The following is a 13,602-nucleotide window of genomic DNA, read 5'->3' on the forward strand; positions in this document are numbered from 1 at the left end:
CAATCCGTAAAAAGGGCTTACCACCTGGGTGATCAACTAATAAAAAACAACACATACTCTCCCCCATTTAACACTTTAAAAAGTTGGAATAATTTATGATATTTTCAACCGAATTATGAAAACAACACTGTTCCTTGTTATACGACAACTGTTTGTGGTGTTGTTTGTATGTTTCTATACAGAACTTTCAGGAATTTTAGAATTAAAACTACACTATACGTATAAGATACCGCTAAAAATTAAATTGATGTTTAATTTTATCATCTTATGAAATATCATCAAAAATGAACCTTAGAGATTCGAACTCAGCGCCTGGTATCCCAAACCATACCTACACCAGCTTGAATAATAATTCAACAGTATCAGCTTTTTTTTGCGCAATTTTAAATATATTTTGGTTTCATCATTAAGTAAATAAGCATTTAACTCAACTTGAAGGCTCCTAAACGTTTCAAAATTCCTAAACGTTGCACTGAACCGGCACTAAATAAACATTCCAAGCTGATTGTGCTCACGATGATGCGTACCCAGAACAGATGATAACCCACACTTTTGCCCACAAATTGATTGCCAGCTGCTCCGGTGTTTGTGCTCGACAAATCGATTTATTTACCATGACAACACAGCGCAATGTTCGTTCAGCTTTAAATCTCACTAATAGCCCCTAAAATTTACTGCCTCATCACTTTTAATGCCCCAAATGGGAGCACCACCTCCAGCAATTGGTGGTCTCAGCCTCAGCATCCGGAACAGCACCGGAAGCAGTACGGAGCAGCAAGCAGCGTTTCAAATCAATTTGCTCGACCGCAGATATATGACAAAGCACGTTTATGTGAATTCGTGCTTTCTGGCGGGAAAGCCCCGGACAACCTTGTACCAATAACGCGTTATTGAAGGTGAATTATTAAAAGGTCGTAAGAAATATCGTTTTTGTTTTCCATGAGATCGATATAACGTTTAAAAGCTTTAACTTACTATTTTTTTTTAAAAAAGCTTCAAATGAAACTTAAGACCTTTCGAAACATGGGACCAACATTCATTAAATGTCCCCTTTCTCCAATCGAGTGACTTACCAATGATAGTACTTGAAGCGCGGCCGCCAGTTCGGTGTTCGGAGCAGAGTTTGGACGGCACAGGCCAGGTTCACGAACCCGTAGCACATCAGGAAGAACATGGACAGCAGCGGGGCCAACAGATCGACATTTCCGAGCAGGATGCCGCTCTGACAGATTAGCAGGGTCAGGATGAGGGCCCGGGTCGGCTCACCGCGTTTGGAGGATACGGCAAACGGTTCCAGGAACGGGATGATGCCGTCCTTGGCTATGGCCTGCAGCAGCCTCGGGGCACCGGTCAAACTTTGCAGTCCAGCCCCCAGAGTCGAGAGGAACGATCCAATCAGAATGACCCATTGGTTTGGCCAGGCCATGTTCGCCACCACCAGCTTGCCACCGATCGATTGTCCGAATCTGCGAAAGAGAAGAAATTGGAGATGAGATGAGAACAGAACACAAGTTGGTAAATATGCTGGAGGCGGGCGTTCACATAAATGTATTAGGGAGGCATAATTTACGACGTGAAAGTTCGAACGGGCGATGACGACATGAATTGTCACCAGCCATGGGACTGCAATTTTGGCAAACTCCGAAGCCAGATCTAATTTGAATGTGCAAAATTTGAACAATACATCTTTGTTTTGGTACATCCTCCATCTGGATTCTGGTGTAATTTTGTTGTTTGGTTCTTTTGCTACAATTTAAGGTGGGTTTTTAATGAACAACTTTAACGAAAACTTCTAGAAAATTTCACCTTTGAGCTGTGGGTTATTTTGTGAACAGAAAGTAGTCAAGCATAAGATTTAGTCTCAGATATGTTTTGTTAAAAATATCATAAAAGTGCATTTTGATGCACGAAAAACATGTGTCAAATTTAACAAGAGTTAGCTTGCTAATATGCAGTTTTACAAAATTTCTGTCTGTCTGTCTGTTCCCTATAGACTCGGAAACTACTGAACCGATTTGCTTAAAACTTGGCAGGTGGATGCTTTTTAGACCGGGGAAGGTTCCTATTAGTGTTTGAGAAGGGAGTCTCCAAAGCAAAAGAGAAATGTTTGCATAACTTAAGAACCATTCAAGCAAATGGTACCAAATTTGGCATGGAAGGGTATTTGGCTACGAGAAATATTTCGATGGAGAGCTTTCCACCAATTTTAACGTATCTCGATAATTAGTCAAGCAAATGGAACCAAATTTGGCATGTAAGGGTTTCAATGATTATTTGAGACATCTTTCTTTTTTCACTGAGGAGATTGAAAGGGAGAGGGGGGCTACCATAAAATTTTTATTGCAAAATTCGATAGCTATTGAAGCAAATGGAATCAAATTGGTATTGGAGGATATTTGGGTATGGGAAATGGTTCTATGATTGTTTGAGATTTCTCTGGATTTGCATTTGAAGCAAAGCAAGTGGGGAAGTGGCCCATACAATTTTTTGCAGCACGCAATTACAATAACTGATCAAGCTAGGGGAATCAAATTTGGCATGAGAGGGTGTTTGGTGAACGAAATGGCCTGAAGGTTTTCCCACCTCCATTGGGGAAACTAGAAAGGCGGAGAGGGCAACTTTGTGTATGACTGGTGAAATAATCGAGAAAATGGTACTAAATTTGGCATGGGAGGATATTTTGATATGGAAAAAGACTCTATGGTTGTCTGAGACCCTCTTCTCTGATCCCAGTAAACAAAAAGGAAGAGAGGAGGGGGCCACTTCAGTTTTTTTTAAGATTTCGAAAGGTAATCTGTCGAAATGCTCCGAATTTTGTATGGGATTGTATTTTGATACGGGTAATGTTCCTACAATTAATTGGAACCCTTCTCTTCTTTAATTGAGTGAGATAGGTATATAGAAGAGACGGGAGCCATATACATTTTTTTGCGTACCTATAGAGTTAGTCATACCAAATTTAGTAGCGGAGGGTTTTTGGAATGGAGGTATGTTTCCATGCTTATTCGAGAACTCTCCAGTTAGGGGATGAAAAGGGAAGAAGGGGGCTCTCATAAAATATTTTGCATATTTTAATTACATTTGAAGCAAATATGGTTAAATTCGTCATAGTAAAGTATATGGAAATTCCTCCTCTCTTTTCAGTTAGGAGCTAGAAAAGGGGGAGGAATGCACCCATACTTTTTTTCAATAACTTGAGAAATGATCAGGAAAATTTTGCATAGAGGGTATTGGCGTACGAAAAATGTTTTCTTGATTATTAAACGAGGGGACTTTCATAATTTTATTTTCATTGACTCTGAAACTAATCAAGCAAATGAATTGGGATGGGAGAGAAATTTTATATAAGTAAAACATTTATTGTGGTAGAATTTAGGAACTTACGAATAAATAAATACAGAGTTTGAATTTTAGATACAAAATAATAATTTTTATACCAAATTTTAGACCAGGTTTTGAAAACATAAAATAATATTTAAAAAAAAACTCTTTTATTAAATATCCATCAATTTTAAAAGGTGTAGCAAAGCACACCGAGTCAGCTAGTGTTAAAATAATTTAAAATGAAACCTATCCTTAATGAATACCATAAGATCTGCTAAAAGTAGGATATGTTTATATCTGCATCCCACTTGCACAAATGCAAAATCACTTACATTAACAACCCAATTTAGACTGAGATTTAATAAAAAAAAATTAATCAAATTTTTTTTTAAATGCTCCACAATATTTGATCCGTTGCGAAGTTCTTTTTAAAAAAGAAGGGGCCAAAAAGATGCATTTCGATAGTTTTTCAAAGAAACTCAATGTAGAGCTAATCTTTTTTATACTAAACAACTTTTAAGTAACATTTTATGAGTAATACAGTTGAATATATGTAGGGTTAGGGTGTCCCAAAATTGCATAACTTCTGGGAATCAGGGGGCTCACCCTCCAAATCGTAGATTAGGATGTGCAGAACAAACTTTTGTATGGGGCCGACTAAAAAAATCATGTTTAGAGGTTCCGCAAGCGCGATCTTTTAAAAAAGTCCACTTTCAAAAGATTTGATTTTAAATAAATTCTGGGTCCAAAAATTTTCATAAAATTTATATATTTTATATTTTTTTAATTTTTTTTGAGTTTAAAACTACACGTAAAAAATACAAAAAGAACCAAATTTGTATCAAAATGTAAAACTAGCAAGCTATTTTCAAGAAAAAAAATTTTTTCGTCCAAAAATTTTGAATTGAACTGACCAAAATATGTACCAAGCGTAGAATATTTTTGATACCAATATGCCATCAAAAGATGCGGATTTTTGTGCACTTAAACTTTGCTGAACAAAACATGTGGTTTGTATCAACGTGTGAACAGCTATTCACGATTTAATGCACACAAAATCACAATTTAGGATATTTTTTATTTAATTTATCAAGTTTGTCTTAAAAAATACCTACTTAAAAATCAAAATACTTGCAAAAAAAGACTTTGATGGTTTAAAAAAGTCATCAGAAGGCCATATGCCGAATTTGAGCAGAATCGGACAACAGAAAGGGGTTGCACTGAATCTCAAGTGTGAAAGGGATTCTGAGACATAGTGTTCTAAAGAAGCATAAAAAATTAGTTTTTCATCATACATTTTTGTCTTTATCAATCGAATGCTTGATTATGGAGGTTTTATTTAAATTTAAATTAAGACTAACATTTCACCTGAAGACTGCAACTCGATTGGACTTAAAACAAAAAAGTTATGGCTGTTCAAAGATTGTATTTTGGTTACAAATTGTCCTGTAAAACGTAATGAGTAAAAAGTGCTCATTGTGAGTTTAACGACAATTTGCCTTTTATCTCATAAAAAAATCCATTCTTAGCTAAGACTTTCCCAAACTGTGTTTTCCTGTTGTAAATATATTCCTAACGTCCTAACAAGATGTGCTTATCCTGTCGCTCTATCTTTGTTTACTAGATCCGGAACAATCCGAAAACACTCTTAGCAATAGCCTTTCCAAACTGTGCTTTTCTTATCGCTCTATCTTTGTTTACCAGAGCCGGAAAATCCGAAAGTATTCTTAGCCGCAACCTTCCCAACCAAAAGGCCAAATCAAAACAAACAATTATCAGAAGCAGCCTTAAAAGTCAGCGCTCACTAAGTCAAACCGCCTTTTTTTAACGGAAGGCCAAATCAAAACAAACTATCAGCAGCAGAAGCTTTAAAAATCTTCGTTTTCTATATACCAATCCGTCTTTTCCCACCGATAGGCCAAATCAAAACAAAAAATCAGCAGCAGCAGCTTTAAAAATCTGCGTTTCCTAAGCCAATCCACCTTTTTCCACCGAAAGGCCAAATTAAAACAATAAACAAGCAGCAACAGTCTCAAAAATCTGCGCTGAAAATTACGTCTTTATCCACCGGAAGGCCAAATTAAAACTATCGATCAGCAGCAACAGCCTTAAAAGTCAGCGCTTCCTTAGCCAATCCGTCCTTTTCCACCGGAAGGCCAAATCAAAACAAACAATCCGCAGCAGCAGCTTTAAAAATTTTCGCTTTCTAAGTCAATCCGTCTTTTTCCATCGTCGAAGGTCGAAGGTCGAAGGTCGAAAAAATAAGCAGTTGCAGCTTTAAAAACCTTCGCTTCCTAAGCCAATCCCCATTTTTCTACCGAAAGACAAAATCAAAACAAACAATCAGCAGCAGCAGCTTAAAAAATCTTCGCTTCCTGAGCCAATCCATCTCTTTACATCGGAAGGCCAAATTTATTAAATCAAACAATCAGCAGAAGATGGCTTAAAAATATGCACTTCCTAAGCCAATCCGCCTTTTCCACAGAAAGGCCAAATCAAAACAAACAATCATTAGTAGCAGCCTTAAAAATCTGCGCTTCCTTAGCCAATCTGTCTTTTTCCACCAGAAAGGCAAATCAAATAAAACGGACGGCAGAAGCTGGCTTAAAAATCTGCGTTTCTTAAGCCAATCCGTCTTTTTCTACCGGAAGGTTAAATCAACAAACAATCAGCAGCAGCAGCTTTAAAAATCTGAGCTGCAAATTGCGTCTTTTTCCAACGGAAGGCCAAATTAAAACAAACAATCACAGCAGCAGCAGCTTTAAAAATCTTCGCTTGCTAAGCTAATTTGCTAAATCAAAACAATCCATCAGCAGCAGCAACCTTAACCCTCCAAAGCCGTTCGGGTCAATATGACCCGAAGCGCACATTTCAAACATCTTTATCATCATTCCAATATACTGATGAACTGGTAGTTTTGACAGACCAAGTATGTTCTATGAAAATAATGATCAAATTAACGCCAAAAAACTAAAATTTGAGTTTTTAAAATCGGTTCGTTGAGAAATGAAATACAGCTAAGCAAAGCAAAAACTGGATGTCGTTTTTTTAAAGTAAGACTTTTTTCTACCGGAAGATCTGTGATAGCGGTAAAAACTTTCATTGGACCCCAACATATTTATACATTGTCGGATAGATGGATTCTTGACAATTTTAAACATCAATGAAATAATGAAATACAGAAAAGCTGTCAGAAGTTATGAGTATTTTAAAAATAAAATTGATTTTTCGGACTTTTAACTTTCTGAACCAGTTTCTGAAATCCTGGTAATACATATCGACTTTATTTTGAAATGTTGAGTAATTAGAATAAATTACCTAGACAATGAATATAATATCATCAAAATCGGTTAACATTTACAGCCAGGAGAACGAAATCAAATTACAACGCATATTTCCTCGAAACGGATATTTAGCGAACGGCTTTGGAAGGTTAAAAATCTGCGCTTCCTAAGCCAATCCGTTTTTTTTTTCACCATAAGGTCAAATCAAATCAAACAAACAGCAAAAGCTGGCTTAAAAACCTGCGCTGCCAATTCCGTCATTATCTACCGTAAGGCCAAATCAAAACAATCAATAAGCGGCAGCAGCAGCCTTAAAATTCCACATTCCTTAACCAATCTGTCTTTTTCAGCTGGAAGGCCAAATCAAAACAAACAATCAGCAGTGGCAGCCTTGAAAATCTCCGCCTTCTAAGTCAATTCTGTCTTTTCCACCTAAAGACCTGATCAATACAAACAATCAGCAGCAGCAGCCCAGAAAATCTGTGCTTCCTAAGCCAATCCGTCTTTTTCTACCGGAAGGCCGAATCAAAACAAACAAACAACAGCAGCTTCAGATCTGCGCTCTCTGTGCTTATTCTACCGACTAGACTGGAAGAATAGCCGTGATTTTACGATTCTTACGAATATCCACCGAGAAATTCACTCAGACACGTCTGTCGCTCACAAGAATTGTACAATGACTAACAGTGTTTTGTTTATTTTGCTCAGTGTTACCAAAATATCAAACGTTGTCTTATAAATTTATTTTATTTTATTTACTTTCAGTTTTGCCGAAAACAACTATTGTTTTAATTTTTTTTTCATTAAATTTTGTTTATTTTCTGCATATCTTTTATCTCATCTCATCTCTACAATAGTTTCATATGGTTTTTCTTTGGATGAATTTTAGTTAAGGGGGGGGGGGGGCGGGGGGGGGGGGGGGCGTAGGGTCTAACACTTTCAAAAAATCGAATTTTTTATGTTTTTATTTTCTTATTGTAAAACATTTCAAGAACGTTGTGTCAAATTTTCAAGTCAATTGAAGCAAAACTGTAGAAATTATAGGCTTTTATCTCCTCCTATCTAATATTGCAAGAAAGCAAGAGCAGAAACTTCAAACGCGTTTTTCTCGAAAGCACATTTTTAAAGTCCGTGGACATCGTCATTTGAAAACTACTTATCCGATTCTTTTCAAATTTGGAACATATTTTCTACATATAAAATACCAGACCCCAACGTTTTTTTTTTTGTTTTTTTTCACTTTGGGAAGATTTTACAGGTGAAAATGGCGGATTTTTTCGTGAAAAATCGTAGTTTTTACTTCAAACAGCCACAAAAAATTCATAAAATTTTTTTTAAGTTAAATAAAAACGTTGGGGTCCAGAAAAACATCTATTAAAATATGTTGCTCTGATTTTTTGACTACAGATGGTTCTGTGCTGAGATAAAGTGTCCACCGCAAATCCTGTTTTCTAAAAGGCATCCTCGAAAGTGCTCCGTCACCGGCTCATTTTTCAATATTTTTCTACGAAAAAATTACTAAATGTTCTTTTAACAATGCTTTGTATAATGCAAAAAATTTGAATACATTTATTTGAACGATAGCTCTAGAAAAAAAATCGTGAAAATGATGTTTTTTTATACCCGTTAGACCCTACCCCCCCTTAATGCAACACTGAAGTGTCATTTTTGTTTTATGTTAATTGTTCAATGATCCACCATCTTTATCCCTTTCATATCACAATGCAAGTTTGGAAAAATGTTTAACACTTTTGAAATACTCAAGTTAAGATCTCAGCTGGGAAAAAAACCTTGTTTTATCTAAGTTCATGCTTTGTTTTAGAAAACTATGTTTTTTGCGAGGTTTTCATCATATCGGAACATACATATGTTTAGCAACTAAATTCTCTTGAGTAAGCTGCAAATTCATTCAAAGAAATGAATAGCTCTGACACAGACGAAAAATTTGTCTATTTATCTAACATATTTAGAAACTTTCCATTGGACCTCCTTTTGAACTGTTCATTTGAATCGTAAATCAACCCGAAGTGTTTACTTACTTATCACGCAGCAGTAAATTGTCGACCGTTCCGGCAAACAGCATCACACAGGACAGATAAACGGTCGAGGTCGTCAGGATGGCTCCAATCGTACCGATGGGGATGCTCTTTTGTGCGTCGGCCAAATCTCCGGATCGGTTCGAACCGGCCATGATACCTGAAAAGATGAAGGAAAATCATAGAGTTAGACTTAAATGTGCTTAAATTGTTGGGAAATAGATATGCTGGGAAATAGATTTATAACTGTAGTATTTACGCTTTCGAGTAATTTTAAAACCCCCTGTTAAAGAAAAAAAATTATCACAACGAAAAAAACCTTCCAATCATTGTTCGTAAGTTTTTTCATAATTACACTGATTAGAGCTCGGGTCTGCGCACGTTTCCAACATTAAACTGCTAAAATCGCCTAACTTCCTAAATTTTCCTCTTTTCCGTTTGCCCAGCAAAGAAGATCGACCGAAACAAAATCTCTAGATAGGCTATTTAGGCAACATGATACATCAATTTATCTTTCACGCTTTCCTGCCAGCTGAAAATTCTGATCAATCACAGTTTAGCAAACTTTGACCAAGGCCATGGATGGCGGACGGGTAGAAAATCCGTTGCCAGCCTTGCCTATTGCCCTTGTGAAACATTCCGGGAATCCTGTGGTCCAAATCCGTTCCCAGATAAAAAGGAAAAACGCAAAAGATTCTTTCGGGCTGCAAAGATTCTGCACCATGTGGTGACGACCAAACCGGATGAAAGCCACAGGCAAAAGTTTCCTATCTGCTGTTCGCTACAGAGAAAGTAAAACCATAAGACGATTTCCGGGCAACCGAACCCCAAAAAGTAAAGATAGGAACCTACAACCGGGAGTCGTCATAAAACGGAACTTTTCCACTTGAGTAGAGAAAATGCGCGGACAAATTCTTCTGCGGAAAGCAAGCTAGCAAGAGGGTCGTAAGATATTTAGATAGTGCTAGCTGGTCCTACTCCAACTAGAGGTAGGTTCTTCTTGTTCTTGCACTTAACGAACGGAGTTGAGTGACTCGTTCGTTGGTCTCGAAATTTATTGCATTTCGGTGCTCCTCCTAGCTCTGTGGTTAGCAAATCGAGCAGAAGCCATCATTAGTGTTCGGAACTATTGCGGAACTATAGAGCCAAGGAAAAAATTTTTAATCGAATTTATAGCAACTAAAAATAATGTTACACTAAGAACCGATCCCTGTGGAATGCCGTTTTGTAGCTCAAATAATGGGGAAACAACGTCTCCCGAAACAACTATGAATGATCTGTTACGCAAAAAATTTTCAATAAATCTCAGCATGTTCCCATTCACACCATGTTTTAATAAACTAGAAAGTATGTTGTGTCGCCATGTCATATCATATGCTTTTTGAGCGTCGAAAAATACACATATTAGATGTTCTTTTGCTGCAAAAGCTTCTTGAACTGCTGATTTTAATGTACTAATATTATCTGCTGTACTTCTAAATTGTCTAAACCCTTATTGTCTAGTGTCTAACACTTCTTTTTCTTCTAATACCCATCTAAGGCGACGATTCACCATTTTTTCGAACACTTTGCAAACACACGACGTAAGCGATATCGGTCTGTAGCTAGAAGGATCCATGGCACTTTTATTTGGTTTTTTAATAGGGATTACTAATGCTGTTTTCCAGTCAGATGGTAAAGAACCCTGTTTCCAAAGATCATTAAAAGTTTTCAACATATAGTGTAGCCCATTAATCGGTAGATTTTTCAACATATCATAGCTAATTTCATCTGGCCCTGTAGAACGTCCTTTGCAACTGCTTACGGCTATTTTCAATTCAAGAAAAGAAAAGGGTTTGTTGTATGATTGCTCATTATCCGATATATCAATGGGATTGTTAAGTTCTTGGACGAGTTTAAGGCGTAGAAACTGAGCATCATAATTTTCATCGCTAGAAACTACAGAAAATGATTTTCCTAATGATTTAGCAATTGTAGAAGGATCTGTAATAAGCCTACCGCCTACTTTTAAACTAGTGATTGTTTGATTTTTAACTTTACCTGATATATTTTGAATCATGTTCCACATTTCTCGTGTTGATGTGGATAAATTTATGCTAGGAACAAATTTATCCCAAGACTTTTTTTGAAGTGATCTAATTGTTCTTCTAGCTTTTGCTCTGGCTATTTTAAATTCCTTTTCATTTTCATCGTTCATTTTATTTTTGAATTTCTTTAATGCTTTTCTCCTATCTCGGATACATCTCGCAACTTCATCATTCCACCAAGGGGGCTTATAATTTGTTATTTTATTTGATGTTTTTGGAATGCATTTCGTTGCAGTTTCATGAATATGTTGAACCAAAAATTCCATATTTTTAACACAATCTGATCCATTATTGAAATCTGTATTTGACAATTCTCTTTGGAATGAGGACCAATCTGCGTCCTTCATTCGCCATCTTTGTCTGCGGTTTAAATTCATTGATTGTTTTATAGGCTTAATAAGAATGGGGTTATGATCACTTGAACATAGATCATGATGAACCACCCACTCGAAGTGGTTAGATAAACAAGGTGTTACGATGCTTAAATCAATCGCGGAAAAGCTATTGTTGGCAGTACTAAAGTGTGTAAAAGATCCGTCATTTAAAATGTTTAGGTTGTTTTCGTCGAGAAATTGTTCTATAATTCTACCTCGACAGTTAGTCGAATGGCAACCCCACGTTGTGCTATGAGCATTGCAATCGGTGACTAGGAGAAATTGTATTGGTAGTTGTTTGATTAGATTGTTGATTTCTGTTTTGGATAATGCAGAGTTTGGAGGCAAATAAAGGTTACAAAGAGTGAATTCTATGGGATAAAATAGTTTAACAGCAACAGCTTGAAGCTGTGTATTTAGATCTAATTCAAAAGAATGGAAATCTTTGTTAATGCAGATAGCTACTCCTCCGGATGCACGAAGGTGTACATTATCTAAAATATAATATATATTGTAGTTTTTAAGAGTTGGTTTTTTGGATTGTTTAAAGTGCGTTTCTTAAATACAAATAGCATATGGGTTAACTTCACTGATTAGAATTTTAATTTCTTCGAGCTTATTATAAAATCCGCTTGGATTCCATTGTAAAATAGAAGCCATTTTCAAAAATAAAAAAAAATGAGCCACTGAATCTATCTCCCATACCAAACCTACTTAGCATAAGTGAAGTAGATCAGCTACATGTGAGAGATTCATGGTCATTCATGGCCTTACTCTTGGTTATGTTCGACAAACAGTGAGTCCCTTATTGCTTGTGAAAACTGAGAGAATTAGTGAGTTCGAAAGTTGTGTTCTTGGTTAGTGTTCTCAATTACTATCTCGCTATTCATTTTTGATATTTCATTGGTGTTAGTTAAATCTTTATTGTTGCTTTCGTCGGTTAGTTTGAGTACCTGGTGATCGCCTAATGTACGATCGTGTTCATCTGCTTTGGTGGCGTTATCCGGTGCTGCTTCACTCACTGGATCTTCATTGCTTGATGTGGGGGATGTGGGTTCTTCTACTGGTATTGGTGTTGATGTTGGAGTTGGTGTGGTGTTCATCATCTCTATCTGCTTTGCTTGGTGTTCATCGGTTTCCGGTTGTTGTTGATTAATTTGGGCTCTCACGACAGCCGCAAATGATGATGTTAATTTACGGGTTTGGGAACTTGGGAGCGGCGTTTCTGTCGGGCTTTTCTGAACGAAATTTTTTCAGTTGCACACAGTCTTTGAATTTCATATTCATCTTGGTACACAGGACAATCACGGGAAAGGGCGTTATGCTGACCATTACAGTTAATACACACAACATCCTGGACACATTCATTTCCATGAGCTGGGCGAGAGCACGTGGCACACATTTGTTGAACCTTACAACGGTGGAAGCCGACATCAATTGATCTGGGCAGAGTACTTAAGGCAAAGGTCAAGATGAAAATCGAAGTTTCAACAAGTTTATTATCTGCGTTCCTTCGCTTAACTCGATCTACAGCAATAACTCCAGAGTCCTTCAGTCCTTCGATGATTTCTTCGTCTGTCAAAGCTTTAAGGTCGAAACAATTGATAGTGCCTTTGGTCTGGTTTAATGTAGCATGTTCCTTTATAATGATAGGAATGGAACCGGCTAGCATGGTTTGTTTAACCAGTTTATCCGCTTGTTGTTTGTTCTGGGTTTTCAGGAGTAAATCCCCGTCCCGCATCCTGCTGATAGTCACGTTTGAAGTTATGTTGTCGATGGCTTTTTTTTAATAAAAAACGGCGAAACATCTTTCATAGTGTCTTTGGGGTGGTTACGGTGCAAGACAAGAAAACGTGATCCGTTGTTGTCCAATTTCGGCTGCTTGGTAAACCAATCTTCGCAGTCTTGTTCTCGATGTGCTGTTCGCTTGACTTTCCTCTTTCTATTTAGCTGCTATTTTTTCCCATCCAAGATCTGGATCTGCTGTTCTCAGTGGACCAAAACGTGATCCAAAGGTCACCGACGGCCCATCATCGGGGTCATCGGCCATCTTGGCTCCCTCTCACTAACCACTCACTTGAATCTGTCTACTACTTGCACAAAGAAAGATAGTGTACTCTCTACTAGTGAACCAAAAAAACTTAGTAAAGCGCTCAAACAGGAACACGTCTTCTCTGATTGAAGGGCAAAACCAAACTGAGAAAGAGTTCTTAATGCTCATTCAAAACACAAATAAAACATAAACTTAGAAGTTTGTTTCTAGCTTGTTTTGCATGTTTTGTAAAGGCACGCAGTGCTTGATTTGAAAATCGTAATAAAATTAGGGACAGTTCTCGATTAAAATGTCAAAACAGAACACGCTTAGACTAGATTGAACATATTTGAATTGAAATCCAAGATGACGGCTTTATTGGTTTTGGTTGAAACGGCTAAACAAGAAATAGTCAAATTTCACCTTCTCACACCATCATGAAATCCAAGATGGACCCCGATCAAC

General features: G+C 37.1%; 1 protein-coding gene across 8 annotated transcripts in view; it reads right to left on the reverse strand.

Moving 5' to 3' along the window:
• Window positions 1-13,602, reverse strand: part of LOC129748030 (solute carrier family 12 member 4) — a 780,735-nt gene that overhangs the window by 151,810 nt on the left and 615,323 nt on the right. For all 8 annotated transcript variants that reach the window (XM_055742491.1, XM_055742493.1, XM_055742490.1 and 5 more), the window contains 2 exons: window positions 8,648-8,804; window positions 1,074-1,466 (listed from right to left, as the gene is read on the reverse strand). In XM_055742491.1, the coding sequence (XP_055598466.1) occupies window positions 1,074-1,466; window positions 8,648-8,804 (550 nt within the window). The remainder of the gene's footprint in view (window positions 1-1,073; window positions 1,467-8,647; window positions 8,805-13,602) is intronic.

This window comes from Uranotaenia lowii, chromosome 2, assembly GCF_029784155.1.
Source record: "Uranotaenia lowii strain MFRU-FL chromosome 2, ASM2978415v1, whole genome shotgun sequence".
Lineage (NCBI taxonomy): Eukaryota > Metazoa > Arthropoda > Insecta > Diptera > Culicidae > Uranotaenia > Uranotaenia lowii.